We start from the raw sequence: 19,613 nt of genomic DNA on the forward strand, positions 1-19,613 counted from the left end.
GACATCCTAAAAGCATTACTGAATGCCTTCAAAGTTTACCTGTCATCATGGGAGTAGGCAGCTTCAAATAGGATCAAGTGGCAAGCTGCTGTTTCCCAAGTTTTTGCCGGTTTGTAGAAAGGGAATTTTAAACCACTGTCATTCATTTTGTGATTATAGTTATGACTTGAACATATTATCATAATTAATTTATAATCTTTTTGCAGATTACGAAAGATTCTTTTCCCCATACGAGATTCCACTGAAAAGAAATTAAATAAGAACATTTATGTAGCACTTAGTAGTTGTGTTGACATGATGAATATTTAAATGGAGAATACAACGTAAGGGATTAAACCTTGGCCAAGGAAACTGCTTGAAATAGGCGGACAGGACAGGATACAAGACAAAGAAGTCCTCTTTCGTGCCGAGCTCCCAATCATCTCTACCATCTTGCTGAAAGCTTAGTAAAGCTGGGCTGGTTATGTAGTCGCATGCCAATACCCAATACGCAATAAGCTTCTTTTTGGGGAGCCCCAGTACGACATGTGTTCCCATGGCAGCCATTGAATACGATTTTAAGAACCATCATCATGGGAGCAGACAGCTTCAGATAGGACAAATGCTTGCTAATATGAAAGTGGCAATAAAAAACTAAACAAAAAAAACAACAACTAAAAACAAACAAAGCCAGCTGCAACGAAGCGCAGGCAACACAAAAAGAACACTGCTTTGAAGTTCCCGACATCTGCTACCATTTCTTGTCCCTACATAAAAACTTTCAAAGCATAGATTGGGCTTCTCTGTACTCACCAACGGTGACCTCCCCACCGTACTCTCTAGAATGATCAGATGGTCCTCGTCATTCCGACGGACGAACAAGAAAACCCCGAGCAGTCAATCGTTGATTGTTTTAGTCACGTGGTCACTCATATAAATGCGTGATTCAGTCACATCCCTTTTCTTTTTATTCGGACTGTCAGGTTAGTAACATATTTGCTGAATCGTTTTCTCTTCTGAGTTTTAAGTTGGACCATTGAAACAACGACATTCACAGCACACTGTTCCTATTATGCCCACACAACATCTGTAACATGATGTTCTCTTCTCCCAAGTAGATCAATTTCTTTTGACGCGCTCCTACAAACTTTGATAAATCTGCCTTTTCATAAATCCACGTATTTAGAAGTTATCGTATGTGTACATAATTTTGTATATTAAAATTAATTCTGTTATTTTTTTTATTTCTGTTTAGTTTATATATTTAGAACCCGAGAATTCTGCATTTTTGTTGCATATGGAGACTTGATGACGCACAGGTGTGCACACACGTACATTTCAGATAGATTTTTATCTACATTCTTGTGTCCCATAAAAATGACCGGAATTGTAATTATCACGAAAACAAAGAACTGTTTCCATTCCATGTCAAGAGTTATGAATTGCGCAATGCAAAATAGAAAAGAAGAATGTAATATCTTAATATTTACATTCCCAGGAATGTTGATTGATGTCTATATAAGAAATAACATAAACAATAGAAGAGAAAAGAAAGCATACTGACAGCGGCGAGCGTGACTGATATCTTTGACATCTGTCGGTTGTCGTGCCACACATACCAACCAACCCCTCCAACTAACGTCTCTCTCTCTCTCTCTCTCTCTTTCCATAAGCAAAAAGCTTAATTGTAAATAAAACTTATATTTTGATAAATTCGTCCCTGTTTTGATTTTGAAAATAACAAGAAAAGAATTGTCAGGTGTATATATGATTTTAGCAAGCATTTGAAAAGTGCAAGCTAGAAAATTATATATACATTCAATAACGCAACATTTTTACTGATGAATTACTACTTACAAAGCTAAAAGCCACTTAAAAATGAGAATCAATATATTTTACTAATTAATTTATTGCTTATCAACGCCCAAAGGCAACTTGAGGATAAAGATTAAAGACTGTGTTTGGTGAACGCTTGGAAAACATTGTGATTAGTACCGGTGATTGTTGTAACTGAAATGAATTTGATTATTTAAGAGGACGACGTAACAAGAATTTGTTTACATTGAACTTGAAAACGACTATGTTGTATTTGACTGGGGACAGCACTGTTGTATTATATTCCACAATTATGTAGTTATAGGAAAGAAACTTTGTTCATGGAAGTTCCATTAAGTTTTAGGTACATAGAAGAATAAAGTAAAATGATAATGGTTATAACTAGACGACGTGTTTTTGTTGTGAATGTTTTGCCGAGGTGATCGATGGCTTTTTGATCGATGACTTTTTAATCAATGACTTTTTGATCGATAATTTCGTGATAGGTCTCAGATTTAAACACCTTACTCATGACGCACATGAGACTGATTGGCCTGTACTGAAGTAAAGAAAACCGATCTCCAGCATTTTTAAATACTGGACAGACTGACGGGGTTTTCTTAAGGTGAATCGAAGTTTTACTTCTTTAACCAATGATTAAACAGCTTTGTAAGCATGGGAGCTAGTTTCAGCTGCAACTTTTAAAGCACTATGATTCGGATGTTCTTCGGACCAGTTACTTTGTTGACATCCAGTTTCTTAATAAGTTTGGCAACATCTCGAACAGATATATCGATATCGCTTAGAGTGTTTTCAGTTATACGAGAAAAAGTTTATGAGAGGATCGAAAACGATTAATGAAATGAACAAAGTTCGAATAGCTGTGGGACGGTTCATGACATGAATCTCTTGACATCAAATATCTTATATAAATACATTGGATATTTTATATGAAAATGCAAAACTTAACAAACTTTTATAGTGTTGTTAGGTTTCCCTACTAGCAAATAATTGAATAACTGTCGTTAATCATAAGTTGGCTTTATATTTAATGAACGATTCTATTTTATGATTAAATTATGTAACGTAATTAGATATTTCTTGTTTATTTAGCATAACTTTCAATTATTTATAGATGTTATACACTCTGATGAAATGCCAATCAAGAATATACCAACTTTGTGGACTTTCGTTTTGTAGTTTTTCTTTTTTACATTTGACAGCACATAAAAACATGCACACAACCAGACGCTTGTCCTTTATATAATACATACTACAAAGTAAAGAAAATGATGCCTTTTCTGTAAGAATAAGTTTCGAGTATTTATATATTCACCATGTGTGATCTAGTTTCGCCTATCTGTTCATAGATTTATTAGATCTTTTCAGATATAAAAAGTGAGACAAAATCAAACGTTTCAAGACATCGTTCGAATGCATCCTAATGTTACTATATATATTATACCAACTCAAAAGACTATAGTGACTACGCAACGAACGAAATTCTGTATATACGCCTATCACTTTGTGTAGATTGCGTAAACAACTGCTGCACAGCATTTTTTATTTGACGTACATGAGGGGCAAAGACACACGTGTCAGATGCTTGGCTATGGAAAGAATGCAGCACAGAGGACTGAGGATATCTCTGGCCAGAGTTAGCTATATTCGTTTTGTTTGAAGAAAATAAGACCCTCATTGAGTAAGAAAAGTCTCGCTGAAATCGGCTTTGTCAGTAGTACAATGTCCAAGGTCGTCTACAATAAAGTCCAAGAATAGAGACTGAGTAGATGTTATTTTCAAGGAGTGTGTCGAGAGGCAAAAATTCCAAGTTGCCGAACAGTGACCACTAACAAATGGTCATAGTAAGTTAGAGGTGAAGAGATCCCACGGGATGGAAAAAGGAGATGATCATAGCCAGCCTTCCGGAAAAGGAAGAGAAGGAAGAGTAAGCGCGCGAATTGGAGTTGAGCGTTCGAGAGAGAGAGAGAGAGAGAGAGAGAGAGAGAGAGAGAGAGAGAGAGAGAGAGAGAGTTGTTTTTGGTGAGAAATGTCAGGCGGTTGGTTTTGCCAAGTGTTGTTAGGAGTTCAGCCAGTATACCCTTTAGGTCGGTTAGAGGCTCCTGGTTAAAGGATTGCATCAAGGGGACTTATATGTTTCGGTCTGGTCAGGCAAAACATTTAATTTCTGCAAGTCTGTCATTTAACTTGGGTTGGAGAGAGTAACATGTATAATCTCAAATAAATAAACATTCTTTGTTTATAACATGTGTGTGTGGTTTTTGTTTTATTTTGGATTCTTCGTTGCAATACCGACGGCGCCGACAACAACTTTAGACCGACAAAAAAAGGTGGGGACGATCACGGCCAGTGCAGTGAATGTACGATGGCATGTTTATAAGTGGACATGTGTCTCGACACACTGAATCTGTTGGAAAAGTGCTTATATGGTTCCCAATGTCAAGTGTTGGTTTGAGAGGATTCATATTACAATCAAGACTCTTCTGGAGAACGATAATGGCCTCTCGAGTGTGCGATTATTATGGCGCACAAATTTGGTGAATGTTTAATCACTCGATGAATAACAGGAATAAGAAGATATTTTCTTTGTAAATATTTCACCTTGTTTGTAGAACTGTTAAGTCTTGTATTACACAACTAGCTTACCAATTCATAACGTATAAATCTGTCCACACCAATTACGCATATGAGGATAAAAAGTCAATAATCAAACCTTTATGTTTTGCTTCGATTATTCGGACTATTGTTATCATCTTATTATCGTATCATCACGTTATTCGCACAACGTTTCGGTCATTGTAACCTCTGAAATTATTCATACTTGTCTTGTCGAACTCGGAAATCTTTCGAACAGAAGGTAGCACGCACTTGTGTTGTCAGCCATGATTGAATAGGAGTCCTAAATAATTCGCAGTGTTGCTTGCACTAAGGATTGAATCTTCAACTTCCAGAGGAGTGTAACGTTACAACTGAATTTTACCAAGTGTTTCATCTATTACGGAAGATGAAAAACGGATAAAAAAATTATTTTCGACTTCAAATCAGTGAAAATGTCGCAGAATCGTGTACAACATAAAAGACATTTTTTAAACTCCTTTTCATCCCAAACAAGGTATATTACTACTTGGACGTAAGCGGCTACTATTTGACACCATAGTGGAGTAACTGTTTATATTACATTGTGTAAATACAGTCAGGGAAACAGGAGACTGGGAAGGAGATTCCAATCTAACAGTCGAAGGAAGAAACTATTAGAGTAGAATGCTTTCCAGTACCTAGGGAACTCTACACTGAAGAGGTAAGATTTTGCTGTTTGTTGGGTTAATCTATATTAAGAGGAGACATGTCAAAATAATCCTACACCACACCATGTCTATATATAATAAACGATGAGTTGCTTTGTGTCAGATTACGATTAAAACCCTATCGAAACATACGTCGCGTCAGATCTCCGAAGTTAAGTGACGTTGATTCTGGACAGTACTTAGATGAGTGACTATTTGGGAAAAGCAGGATTTGTATAAATAGTTAGCCTTAGCGTAGAGTATCATCGACGACAGACTAACGTCCCGTCACATAAATAATTCGATCCATTCGACACGTTCAACATTATAAGACCGGAATTAAAAGAAAATCCACGTGGGAAAAGAACATTACTCACTAGTGTCAAATGCAAAACAACTTGAGATAATAAGATGTTAGCAGTCGTCATAGTATTATATATCGTTGTGTTATATATATAAATATATATATATATATATATATATATATATATACACACACACACACACACATATATATATATATATATTCAAGCAAATATTATTAAATACAACGGAAACATTTTGTCTTATAATTCTTTTTTTTTAATTTTTCAATTTTTCGTATTGTCTTTTTTGTTTCAAAATCAAAAATATTAATAAAGGATCCACACATGTTGCTGTTACGAGCGCTTTCGATTCGTCTACGAATCATCATCAGGTGTTAAAAATACAGGATTGCGAAAATGAGGATTAAAAATGAAAACTAAAATATATATAGTCAGTGATGAGTTAAAATAAAAGTCGATTAAGAATAGAAGTCGATTAAAAATTCGAGTGTTAAAACCAGCAAGTTCGTAGACACCATGTACGAAGTCCGTCCAACACGGACTACGCAAGACATTTCAGAACGTTACTGCTTTTTTGAAATGCAATGTCATTTATATTAGGTTGAAGAGTTCTAATGTACGACGCTTCAAGAATCTTTAATTTTTTTACATTATTTTCCCGTTGTATAATTTTTGTGTTGTCAACGAGGACCTTTCTAACATTGGAGGGGGGACAGCTATGTTCTTTTTTTAAATGTTTGTAAATCGCGCTTGTGTCGTTAAGGTGCATAGTTATTCGCCGGGACAACGTTGTTGTTGTATGCCCAATGTATGTATTATTTTTGGAGTTACATTCTCCAATAGAGCATTTAAATTTATACACTACATTGGTTTGTTCCAACGTTTTTATCGCCGGTGAAGAGTTGTTTTTAACCACAAGGTTTTGTGTTCGAAATTTCCTATAATAGATAATAAATTTAATTTTAAAATTACTGTCAACAGGCGTCAAGTATCTTCGTATAATATTTTTTATTGCATTTTCTTCGATTCTGAAATTAGGCGTCATTTGATTTTGGTAAAATATATTAATAGGGTTTGCATTGCGGTGTTGACTAACATTATTATTCTGGTTATCGGAAGATTGTAGCATTTTTTTTATTTGTTCATCAACAATGTAATTAGGGAAATGATTATTGATGAGTACTTGTTTAATATTTTTTATTTGCAAACAATATTTGCAAAAGAAAACCCGAATAACAAAAAATATTACATAGGCATGACTTCCTTAGATTTAAAAACCCGATACTATGACCACAAAAGCATATTCAAAAATAAAAAACACCGTATAAAAAGCAACACTAGCGAATAAATACTGGGAACTCAAAGAAAGCGGACATTCGCCGGTAGTAGAATGGAAAATAATAAAACAAGCTACCACATGCAGACATTTAGACGACCCATGTAAATTATGCCTCCATGAAAAATTTTCTATCCTGTACTTTAAAGAACCTCAAAATCTATTAAACTATAGGCGGGAAATAGCAAACAACTGTGTTCACAAAATAAAACTTACTCTAGGATAGCGATACAAAATAGCTTTAAAACTAACAATAACAATAGAAAACAAACAAACAAATAAATAAACTAAATAAACATGAATATACATAAACGATCACACGCATATGTGTGTGTGTATATATATATATATATATATATGTATGTATGTATATATATGTGCATTATTGTGTACACATAGGTATATTTATATGTATAAAAAAAAAAGAAGCAGAACGGCCACCTAAAACCACTAACCTAGCTCTAAAACAGATCCTTTGTTTGATAAAATACATGCCCATTGGCTGGTAGGAAGGGGCGCGGTGGATACTAGAAAGCTGAGTGGCCAACTAGTAATCCTCAACATGTATAAAAACAAGAAGCAACGACAGAATTCGCGCATAAGCCTGACGAATCCTATAGTTGGATGAAACGCAGAATATTTAGTGTAGCTTAATCGCCATATATATTTTATAAATTACTAACTAGCTCTACCTACGTATTGAGCACTTTTGAAGTAAATACTTAAAGTTTACGCATAAATCTATACTTTCGTATAGTAAATTTATGTGAATAAATGAAATAGTTATATATATATATATATATATATATATATATATATATGTTATATTCGACATATGCTTCTAGAATATGAGGGGTTTATGAAGCATAAAAACGATATTGTTTTATTATATTTAATAAAATATCAAATATAAAAACAATATCGTTTCATGCTTAATATAACCCACATAACACATATACATGTGTGTGATGTGTGACGTGTGTGTGTGTGTACAGCCCACATAATCTATATCTATCTATCTATCTATCTATCTATCTATCTTATGATGATGTTCTCTCTGATTATCTCTCCTCTGATCGTGAGCGCGTGGTACAGTGGGGAAAGAGGTGGCTGGTTACCTTTAATGCATCTAAGACCAAGCTCCTATCCCTACATCATAAACGCTCTGATCCACATCTGGCATCAATTGAAATGGATGGCTCTCGTCTAGGGGAGGCCCCAGGTTTTGATAAGCTCCTGGGTTTGACCTTTACACCTGATCTGAAATGGAACACGTACATCAAGTCTGTGGCCAAGGTCGCTGGGAAAATGGTGGGATCCGTCTACCGCTCCAGAAGATATTTCACTAATGACGCAATTCTCTATCTATATAAGAGCCAAGTACGTCCAAAGATGGAGTACTGCTGCCACATCTGGGCGGGAGCTGCTAAAAACAGCCTATCCTGCCTTGACAGAGTACAAAATAGACTTCGTGGCTTGGTGGAGGATGCCCTTTTCTCTACCCTGCAACCTCTTTCCCACAGGAGAGACGTAGCGAGCCTGTCATTGTTCTATCGTTATTTCCATAGCAGGTTCTTGTCTGAGCTCCATTCTCTGGTCCCCCCTCGCCAGTCTTTTTCAAAAAAAAACCCGACTAACTGAAATCACCGTCAATAATTTCCCCCACTCCCTATCTGTGCCTAAATCAAAACGTAGATACCATGAACAAAGCTTCTTTCTTAGAACTGAACGGCTGTGTAACTCTGTTCTGCTTGCCTGTTTCCCTCCCGACTTCAACCTGGATGTCTTCAAGTCCAACACAAAGAAATTCCTGATGAACCGCCCCCCTAAGTAATGACACCTTACCAATTCTCCAATACTATTGGTACACTATCCCTTTGATTACTGTACACACAATAACCCTTATCCCTGAGTGGCCATTGGGCCTTGATAAGTGGTGACCTCCATATGAAAAAAAAATCCATCCATCTATCTCTCTTGCTATATATATATATATATATATATATATATATATATATATATATATATATATATATATATATATATATATATATATATATACCCGTCGTTTCCCGGAATTGGATGACGATCAACGAATGTTCCACACTTCTAATACTTTTATTGTCATCAAAATCGGTGAAATCGTCGATTTTTCCATCAAATCGATTGATTGCCAGTTTCATAGTGATATGATTAACATATTCTTAAATAGTATTTTTGTGCAGTAATTTAATATTTCCTTGATACTTGCCAAGTATTGCATATATTTCTGCTCCAAATCAATCCACGGTTATGATTAAAGGCAATTGACACGAATCAATTACTGATTATGCCAGACAACCTCTGATTTTCACAGGACTGACAAAACATGTAAAAATTGTGCCTTTTGCTAACAGTATAATCCCTCAAAAGAAAAGAAGTGATAAATTTTTGTTTACATAATTCAAGTGATTCGCACGTGGAAACCGAAGTCGTAGTTATCAGAGGGGGACAACAACCGAGGATTTACTTGCTAAGTCCTTAAATACTGGTGGTTACGAAAAAAAATGTGATAGAAAATCTAAATCAATTTTTCAAAAAAGAAAATTACTTTATTGATTCTTACACTAAATCCACTGCAATAGGATTAGTATTTTTACATATGCACGAGAAGTTATAAGACCTCGGGTTACCTGACTTCTTACTAGTTACTGAAAATGAATCTTAAATGATCAAAATAATGCAATACTTGGCAAGTATCAAAATTATTATTAGTCACTAACAAAGACAACAAAAAGAGTTATTCAATAAACACAAATGAGAAAAAGCAAAAAGGATAATTTTTCTGAATGTTTGAACTACCTCAGATGATTATCATCAAGAAGTATTCTTTAAATTTATGAAACGAGGAAATTGCTAAAAGAGGCTAAAAATAGCAAAACTATTTAATTCATAGCTTCCTTAATACCATTTCCTTGGTAATCAAAAGTGAAAACATTTCAGTTATCAATCTATTTTATAACCAAAGTACCTTTTGCCATCGTATATATATATATATATATATATATATATATATATATATATATATATATATATATATATATATATATATATATATCATTGGGAAACAATTTTAATGCCACAAGTGTATTTATATAACATTCATATTATTTTTTTTATCTATATATATATATATATATATATATATATATATATATATAGATAGATAGATAGATAGATAGATATATTTCAGCACGGCTTTGCCCGAGTGTTTGGAGGTGTATGTTGACAAAACAAAAGCGGTCAATTTGTCTAAACTTTGACCCCTATTATGACCAATTAACATTTATTGTTTTGGGCTCAAATAAAGTTATTAAGTTAGATCCATGTCCGAGGAACATATATCTAAAATCTCCAGTGTTTAGACCCAAAATTGTTGGAGGGTATGGTAGAGTTCTAAAAGGTCAAATCGCTGAACTTTAACCCCTTAACAGCCAGATTTCTGGCCGAAAATCGATCACAAAGATTTCCCCAAATCTCAGTACCCTGTATATCAAATTTCGAGTCTGCAGACTTTCAATTGACAGAGTTAGGGAAATGTACACACACAGACACACAGACACATTCCCTTTTATAGATATACTAGCATTTCAGCCCGGGTGTTTGGAGGTGTATGTTGATAAAAAAAGGTCAATTTTTCTAAACTTTGACCCCTATTATGACCCCTTAACATTTATTGTCTTGGGCTCAAATCAAGTTATTAAGTTAGATCAATGTCCAAGGAACCTATATCTAAATTTCAAGTGTTTAGAACAGAAGTGTTTCAAGTGTTTAGAACAGAATGTGCTGCTGCTATCGCGCACAGAAATCACTTTTTCCATAGCTACCAACGTAATAGATGCACTGAGACTAAAGCTGCTTTCAGGACTGCCAGCAACCACTGTAAAAGAGTAATAAAAAATGCAAGAGAGCTATATGCCCAGTCTGTTAAATCCAAGGTAGCTGATCAGCGGCTTGGTTCCCACCAGTTTTGGCAAATAACAAATAGGATCCTGAACAGAAGTGTACGTTCTATCCCAACCATTATCAATGGACCAGAGGTCATCTTGTCAAAGGCCAAACTATTTGCAAAGAACTTTGCAGCTAATTCTACGCTATGCGACGAAGGCCATCAACTCCCCATATTTCCTCCTATAACACAGAACAAGCTAGGTAACATACAAATATCCGTGCATGAGGTCGCCAAGCTAATCAAGAACCTAGATTTCAGTAAAGCAACTGGCCCTGATGGCATCCCAATTATAGTGTTAAAAAAGCTTCAACCAGAACTTGCTCCCATACGTACGAAACTATTTAAGCGCTGCCTTAAGGAGAAGTGCTTTCCGACTCCCTGGAAGACCTCATCAGTTTGCCCTGTATTTAAGAATTCAGGTGATAAGTCATCTCCCTCTCAGTACAGACCAATAAGTCTCCTGTGTGTTATGAGTAAGTTCCTGGAATCCATATTAAATAGAGAAATAGTCAACCACCTCAGCAGGAACAACCTTCTTAGTGACATGCAATATGGTTTCCGCTCTGCAAGATCTACCGCAGATGTGCTGACGGTTATATCCCACAGGATTAGTGAATCTCTTGACAAAGGCTTCCTTTCTAGGGCAATTGCTCTTGATATATCAAAGGCCTTCCTTCGACAAGGTATGGCATAAGTGTCTACTTCACAAGATTTCCAGCTACGGTATAACTGGAAATGTTTTCTCAATCATTAAATCATTTCTCTCCGATAGGTTCATAAGATTAGTGGTAGATGGACAAAAATCAGAGGCCTGAAATATAAATGCTGGAGTCCCTCAGGGGTCAATCCTGGGCCCAACTCTCTTCCTGATCTACATCAATGACCTCCCTAAACACATACTTAAATCATTCGTTGACATCTGCTGATAACATGACGATCTACGGCAACACATCAAAGGCTGTAAATGACAAAGTTCTCTCTGATTCTCTCTCCTCTGATCTCGAGCGCGTGGTTCAGTGGGGGAAGAGGTGGCTGGTTACCTTTAATGCATCCCATACCAAACTCCTATCCTTACATCATCAACGCTCTGATCGCCATCTGGCATCAATTGTGATGGATGGCTCTCGTCTGGGTGAGGCCCCATGTTTTGACAAGCTTCTGGGTTTGACCTTTACTCCTGATCTGAAATGGAACACGTACATCAAGTCTGTTGCCAAGGTCGCTGGAAAGATGGTGGGATCCTTCTACCGCTCCAGAAAATATCTCACTACTGATGCAATTCTCTATCTATATAAAAGCCAAGTACGTCTAAGGATGGAATACTGTTGCCATATCTGGACAGGAGCTGCTAAAAACAGCATATCCTGCTTTGACAGAGTACAAAATAGACTTCGTGGCTTAGTGGGGGATGCCCTTTTCTCTACCCTGCAACCTCTCTCCCACAGAAGAGACGTTCCGAGCCTATCCTTGTTTTATCGTTATTTCCATGGCAGGTGCTCGTGAACTCCAATCTCTGGTCCCCCCTCGCCAATCTTTCACGAAAAACACCCGTCTAGCTGAATCCACTGTCAAAAATTTCCCCCACTCTATATCTGTGCATAAATCCAAACGTAGATTCCATGAGCAGAGCTTCTTTCTTAGAACTGCACGCCTGTGGAACTCTGTTCCGTCTGCCTGCTTCACACCGGACTACAACTTGAATGTGTTCAAGTCCAACGTAAACAAATTCCTAATGAACTGCCCCCTTAAGTAAACACTTCATCAAATCTCCACACTATCGTAATGTACTTGCAATAACCCTTATCCCTGAGTGGCTTCCGGGCCTTGATAAGTCGTGATCACTGTGTAAAAAAAAAAGAAAAAGACCCCAAATTCTCGGAGGAGTTTGGTAGAGTTCTCAAAGGTCAAATCGTTGAACTTTAACCCCTTAACAGCCAGATTTCTGGCCGAAAATCGATCACAAAGATTTCCCCAAATCTCAGTACCCTGTATATCAAATTTTGAGTCTGTAGACTAAAAATTGATAGAGTTATCGCGTAGGGAGATTTACACAGACAGACAGACACACAGACACGTTCACTTATATATATATATATATATATATATATATATATATATATATATATATATATATATATATATATATATATATCAGGTGTGAATCACGGTAAAAAACCCGACTATATATATATATATATATATATATATATATATATATATATATATATATATATATATATATATATATATATAGTAATTTATAAAATATATATGGTTATTAAGCTACACTGATTATTCGGCGTTTCATCCACTATAGGATTCGTCAGGCTTATGTGCGAATTCTGTGGTTGTTTCTTGCTTTTATATATGTTGAGGATTTTAGTTAGCCAATCAGCTTTCTAGTATCCACCGCGCCACTTCTTATCAGGCAATGGGCATGCATTTTATCGAACAAAGGATCTAGGTTAGTGGTTTAAGGCAGACGATTTTCCTCATTTCTGCTCTTTTTTTATATAAATATACATATGTGTACACACATACATGCACACATACATACATATATATATATGTTTATATATATATATATATATATATATATATATGGTCGTTTATGTACATTCATGTTTATTTAATTTATTTATTTGTTCGTTTTCTATTGTTTTTGCTAGTTTTAAAAGCTATTTTGTATCGCTATCCTAGAGTAAGTTTTATTTTGTGAACACAATTGTTTGCTATTTCTCGTCTACGGCTTAATAGATTTTGGGGTTCTTTAAAGTACGGGATAGCAAGTTTTTCATGGAGGCATAATTTACATGGGTCATCTAAATGTCTGCACGTGGTAGCTTGTCTTATTATTTTCCATTCGACTACCGGCGAATGTCCGCTTTCTTTGAGTTTCCAGTATTTATTCGCTAGTGTTGTTTTTATACGGTGTTTTTTATTTAAATTTTATTTATTTAAATAAAAAAAAATTAAAAAAATAAACCTTTAGTCTGGGTGTTGACTAAGACGAGAGGACAAAGAATCCATCATTACCGCCGGATCCTAACTCCAACACATGAGCTCTTTTTTTCTTCCAACAGGACTGTCTAATCTTTTTCCACACACATGGACTCGCATTTCTACTATTAACCTCTTCTATATCCAGACAAACGAAGATGTTATTAAATGTTAGAATGAGACGTTTGTATTACTATTCTACAAAATGTGATCCGATCGTTTGCCAATGAGTTACTTGGTCTGTCGTGGGAAGACGTTTCTGAAACGCTTGTTTCGTCCTAGGAACGGCAACCAGCTACTCGGGTGGTAGACATGGTCCAGCAATAAGTCACATAGACAATAAAACCATCAACGGGTCGAGATGGCGTCGGTTGGTCTTAGAATGAGTCTCTTGTCTTGTTATGCTAAAGATACTGACTTCCTGACCGAAAATAAACTCTATTTAAAACTTAAACAAACACAAAAATTACATGTTACAGACTTACCGTATCAATGCACTATATTCGTGTATTTAAACACACACACAATAAACAAATATAATAAGAAGTTCGCTTTACACATGCTAGTTCAACGGATCACTAACTCCAGTCCACATAATGATTGATGACAGCAGGCGTGTGTGATCAGTACATATTCCTTTAGTCGGGTTTCTTGCCGTACTTCACACTTGGTATATGGACGCTGGAAAAGATATTTTTTCGAATGGGGGATAGCATGCGGATGGAGCTTTCTCGTTAAAGTTTTAAATGTAGCTTTGTTTTTGGTATTCGACCACATGCATGTCGGGTTGAGCCGCAAGCCGCAAGCCGCCATGTAATTCTTTGAGGACTAAAATTCTACACTCATCCTGTTTATCAGATTACGTTGTTTCTAGTCTCCGACTATCTCTCTCTCTCTCTCTCTCTCTCTCTCTCTTCCCTAAATTCGGTTCTTATTTATATATTCAGCTATTTTTTTGTTTTCTAAATTTGATCTCAATTACGTCATTCCTTTGACATGCTTTTTTTACATGGGGGTCACCACTTATCAGGGCCCAAAGACACCCCAGGGATAAGGGTTATTGCGTGTACAGTAATCAATGAGATAGTATTGTAGTAATCATTAGTATTAGGGGGTTTGATAGAGTGTCTTACTTATTAGGGCGGTTTGTCAGGAGTTTGTTTATGTTGGACTTGAAGACGTCCAAGTTGTAGTCAGGTGGGAAACAGGCAAGCGGCAGAGAGTTCCACTGGCGTGCAGTTCTAAGAAAGAAGCTCTGCTCATGGAATCTACGTTTGGATTTAGGCACAGATAAAGAGTGGGGAAAATTATTGACAGTAGTTTCAGCCTGACGGGTGTTTCTCGTGAAAGATTGGCGAGGGGGGGACGAGGGATTGGAGCTCGGACGAGCACCTGCCATGGAAATAACGATAAAACAAAGACAGGCTCGCAAAGTCTCTCCTGTGGGAAAGAGGTTGCAGGGAAAAGAAAAGGGCATCCCCCACTAAACCACGAAGTCTATTTTGTACTCTGTCAAAGCAGGATAGGCTGTTTTTAGCAGCTCCTACCCAGATGTGGCAGCAGTACTCCATCCTTGGATACGTCCTTGGCTTTTATACAGATAGAGAATTGCATCAGTAGTGAGATATCTTCTGGAGCGGTAGAAGGATCCCACCATTTCCCCCAGCATCCCTGGCAACAGATTTGATGTATTTGTTCCATTTCAGATCAGGAGTAAAGGTCAAACCCAGAATCTTGTCAAAACACGGGGCCTCCCCAAGACGAGAGCCATCCATTTCAATTGATGCCAGATGGGGGATCAGAGCGTTGATGATGTAAAGCTAGAAGCTTGGTTTTGGATGAATTAAAAAGTGACCAGCCACCTCTTCCCCCATTGTACCACGTGCTCAAGATCAGAAGAGAGAGAGAATTAGAGAGAACTTTGTCATTTACGGCCTTTGATGTGTTGCCATAGATGGTCGTGCCATCAGCATAGATGTCAACGAATGATTTAAGTATGTATTTTGGGAGATCATTGATGTAGATCAGGAAGGGAGTTGGGCCCAGGATGGACCCCTAAGGGACTCCAGCATTAATACTGTGAGCTTCTGATTTCTGCCCATCAACCACTACTCTTATGAACATATCAGAGAGAAATCCTAGATCAGTTTATATAATTACTATTCGTACATTCGTTTTAATTTGTTTTATGCTTTAAATTCCGAAACTGCATTAATAGGCAGCCGCTCAATTTGCATATCTACATAGTTAACCCTACTCGTTCGTCACCGTAAGGCCTCAATCTGTCACATATACACAAAAAATTAATGTTATTTTTTTCTTTCTCTTTGTAAAACTCAGTCACGTTCTGTAGAGTCTATAATACAAATTAAAAAAAATTCCGCTAGAAACAACCGAACCAAACAGTATGAATAAATATTTGACGATATAAATAATTTAAAGAATAAAACTTTCCAACATTACTAAATTCAACAGTAAACAACTGAAAGGCGTAAAACAAAATAACAAAACTATTAGTATTGAAAGAAAATTTATGATTAATGTTAATTATCATGAAACAAGCAGTGACAGAACATTGTCCAAGTCATAAAAATATCTACTCACTTCTGTGATAAAAGATAACTCGTCCGATCGACTGTACAAGTAGCCATTGGGACAAAGAAAGGTTTGATTAGTTAAGGATTGCCCGTTCGTCAGGACAGTCACGTGACATTCACCATACTCCAAGGTCACGTTGCTTTGGTTTGATTCCATCATTTGATGGAAATCTTTCGGCCATTTGTCGTTGCTGTTGTTGGTGTACGGACGGCATTGGTAATCGGGAATAAAACCTGACAAAAGAATATAGATACCTTCAATATGTTTCCAGATTTTTCCATATGGGCACTTTTATTAATAGTATACACATGAAACTCTAATCCACCCCAAAGTTCTCTTTAAAAAATATTTATTACATTTTCACCCCAAACAAGCAAACGAGGCACGTTGCCACTTTGATGTAGGGGGCTACTATCAGGGACCTAAGTTGCAGGAGTACTATGTAGGGAGTCTAGCAGCAAGATGTCTGTTCACATTACACTTGAACTTCTGCATGTCAGTACAGTTGGGGAAGCAGGAACCGGAAAGGAATTCCAAAGTCCTACAGTTCTGGGGAAGAAGCTCTTAGAGTAAAAGGCTTTCTTAGATCTAGGGATCTCAACTGTGTAGGGGTGGGACTTCGCTGCTTGTCGGGTTTGTCGGGGGTATTTTCGTCGAGGGGGTACAAGGGCTTGTAGTTCGTCAGAGCATCCACCATTAAAATACTTGTAAAACAGGCAGAGGGATGCAACATTTCGTCAGGATAGGAGCTGAAGTTTAGATGACAGTTCAGGACCTATTAGGTTGGCGACTCTCTTTTGGACACTGTCCAGGAGCGAGAGACTAATAGCAGATGCACCAGCCCAAATGTGACAGCAGTACTCCATACATGGGCGAATAGTGGCCTTATAGAGGTACAGGATACTTTCAGGCGTAAGTAACTTTCTAGCACGATAGAGAGAGAGAGACCACTTTGCAGCAGCCTTAGCAATAATTGCGATGTATCTATTCCAACTCATGTTTCCTGTGAACGGTAAGCCAAGGAGTTTGAACGAAATGCTCTCAGGTAAAGTATCTCTAGCCATAGTTATTGGTGGTCGGTAAGGTTTCATATAATTATTAAAAGAAACGAGCGTTGTCTTTGCAGCGTTGAACGGACCATCCATTTTGACCCCATTCCACTACAGACTGAAGGCTTTCTCTAGGGTTCGGTCATTACCGGCTGCAATGCACTAGTTGTACCGTTTGAGCAATAATAGGTCTAGCTTTCATTTCAGGTCACCATAGCATCAAAAATTACAAAATCTGAATGAATCATCTCGACCATCTTCCTGCTGTCATGGCAACCTCTTTCTTTTAGATCTTCTCTGAGAACCCTTTGGGAGAAACCTTGCGCAAATCTTCCGCATCTTCAATTCCTCACGAACATCAAACTGTGCACTGAATGTCTCTAGAGACAGACGCCGGTTCTTATCCACTAAATTCTTTATTTGGCCAATCAACTCTGGTGTTGGGACTTCCTTTACTCCTCTCACACCTCTCATCACCTCTCACCGACTCACTGCCTTCCTTAGAACTTTTATGCCAATCAAAAACTGATGCTCGATTTATGCAAAATGGTCCAAAAGTAATCTGACGCATTTCATAGGTTTCTGTGGCATTTTTCCAAGTTTAAACAGAATTTTATTGCATATCATTCTTCTAAAGTGTCCTCACATCCAGATCAAAGTTTTGAAATTCACCAGCTATGACAATCAGGCTTTAGTAGGATACATTCCAATTCCTACTGTAGCTGTTCATTTGAACCTAAAATCATAAAAATTGGTCAGTCATCTCAAAAGATGTATAGCAATAACACGAGTCTACGATAGTTTTAAATGTCAGTACAAAAAAGTTTGGAAACTTATTTAAGGCACGTCGTGTATATATATATATATATATATATATATATATATATATATATATATATATATATATATATATATATATATATATATATATATACTAGCATGGGTGCCCGGCGTTGCCCGGGTGTTTGGAGGTGTATGCTGAGCAAAAAAAAGGGGGTAATTTTTTAAACTTTGACCCCTATTATGACCCCTGAAAATTTATTGTTTTGGGCTCAAATCAAGTTATTAAGTTAGATCCATGTCCACGGAAGCTATATCTAAAATTTCAAGTGTGTAGACCCAAAATTGCCGGAGAAGTTTGGTAGAGTTCTCAAAGCTCAAATCGTTGAACTTTGACCCCTTAATCGCCAAATTTCTGGCTAAAAACCGATCACATAGATTTTTCCAAATCTCAGTACCCTGTATATCAAATTTCGAGTCTGTAGATTAAAAATTGACAGAGTTATTTCGTAGGGAAATGTACACAGACACACACACACACACACACACACACACACTTTTATAGATATATAGATTTAAAATTTGAGTCTGACAGAATGACAAAATTATATTGCAAACCGATATATTAAACAAACGAACTTCAAAGAGACAAATGAACACATAAGTAAAAACAATTTGTATTAGAAAACATTTATTATTCCACGTCTTTTTTTACAGACCTGACGACTGAGGTTCGCTCTTAATAAAAATTGTTTTTTATAGTCTTAATTTTGACTTCCTTTTTCATAAAAAACTAAAAAAAAATCAAGAAAGAAAAGAAATTTAATTTTATTTTTTCATTAATTTCTTTCTGGGCAAAGCAATTCTTTCAAACTTACTCTGTTTCCAAAATGTTTTTATTTTATTCCCCTCCCCCTTCATTCATTTTCCTCCGCATCCTGGCAAGTATTAAAATAAACCATTTAGAATATTTATTTATGGATTTATTTACTTATCATTTCTTTTGTATCGGTAAATGAATTCCATTTAAAAAAAACTGTAAAAGTCACGTTAAAGGTGATTAAGTTGGAAAGTAAGTAAAAATTTACCCTTTTTACTTTTATACGATTTCTGATCACTTTGAAAAAGGTGTGTGTGTGTTTTAAAAATGTTTTTTAACTGCTATAATCTCATTTATATATATATATATATATATATATATATATATATATATATATATATATATATATAACAACGTGAGTATTCATATCGTGGGTTTGTATTACTGTACACATAGATTCGAAAAAATAGTCAAAAACAAATATATAAATAAATGTTATCAAAGGCAAGATAAGTTACTTTTCTACCTAACTGGATATATTTTTTGTGTTTTTATTCAATGTAATATATTTATTCAGCTCGAAAAACATACAGTGTTTACCGATGTGTTGGAAA

General features: G+C 36.2%; 1 protein-coding gene across 2 annotated transcripts in view; it reads right to left on the bottom strand.

Annotated features, from left to right (window-relative positions):
- Positions 1–19,613, bottom strand: part of LOC145270078 (organic anion transporter 3-like) — an 84,539-nt gene that overhangs the window by 48,171 nt on the left and 16,755 nt on the right. For both annotated transcript variants that reach the window (XM_080125680.1, XM_080125683.1), the window contains exon 2: positions 16,357–16,583. In XM_080125680.1, the coding sequence (XP_079981806.1) occupies positions 16,357–16,583 (227 nt within the window). The remainder of the gene's footprint in view (positions 1–16,356; positions 16,584–19,613) is intronic.

The sequence above is a fragment of the Euprymna scolopes genome, chromosome 4 (genome assembly GCF_053919585.1).
Source record: "Euprymna scolopes isolate OS-2025 chromosome 4, ASM5391958v1, whole genome shotgun sequence".
Classification (NCBI taxonomy): domain Eukaryota; kingdom Metazoa; phylum Mollusca; class Cephalopoda; order Sepiida; family Sepiolidae; genus Euprymna; species Euprymna scolopes.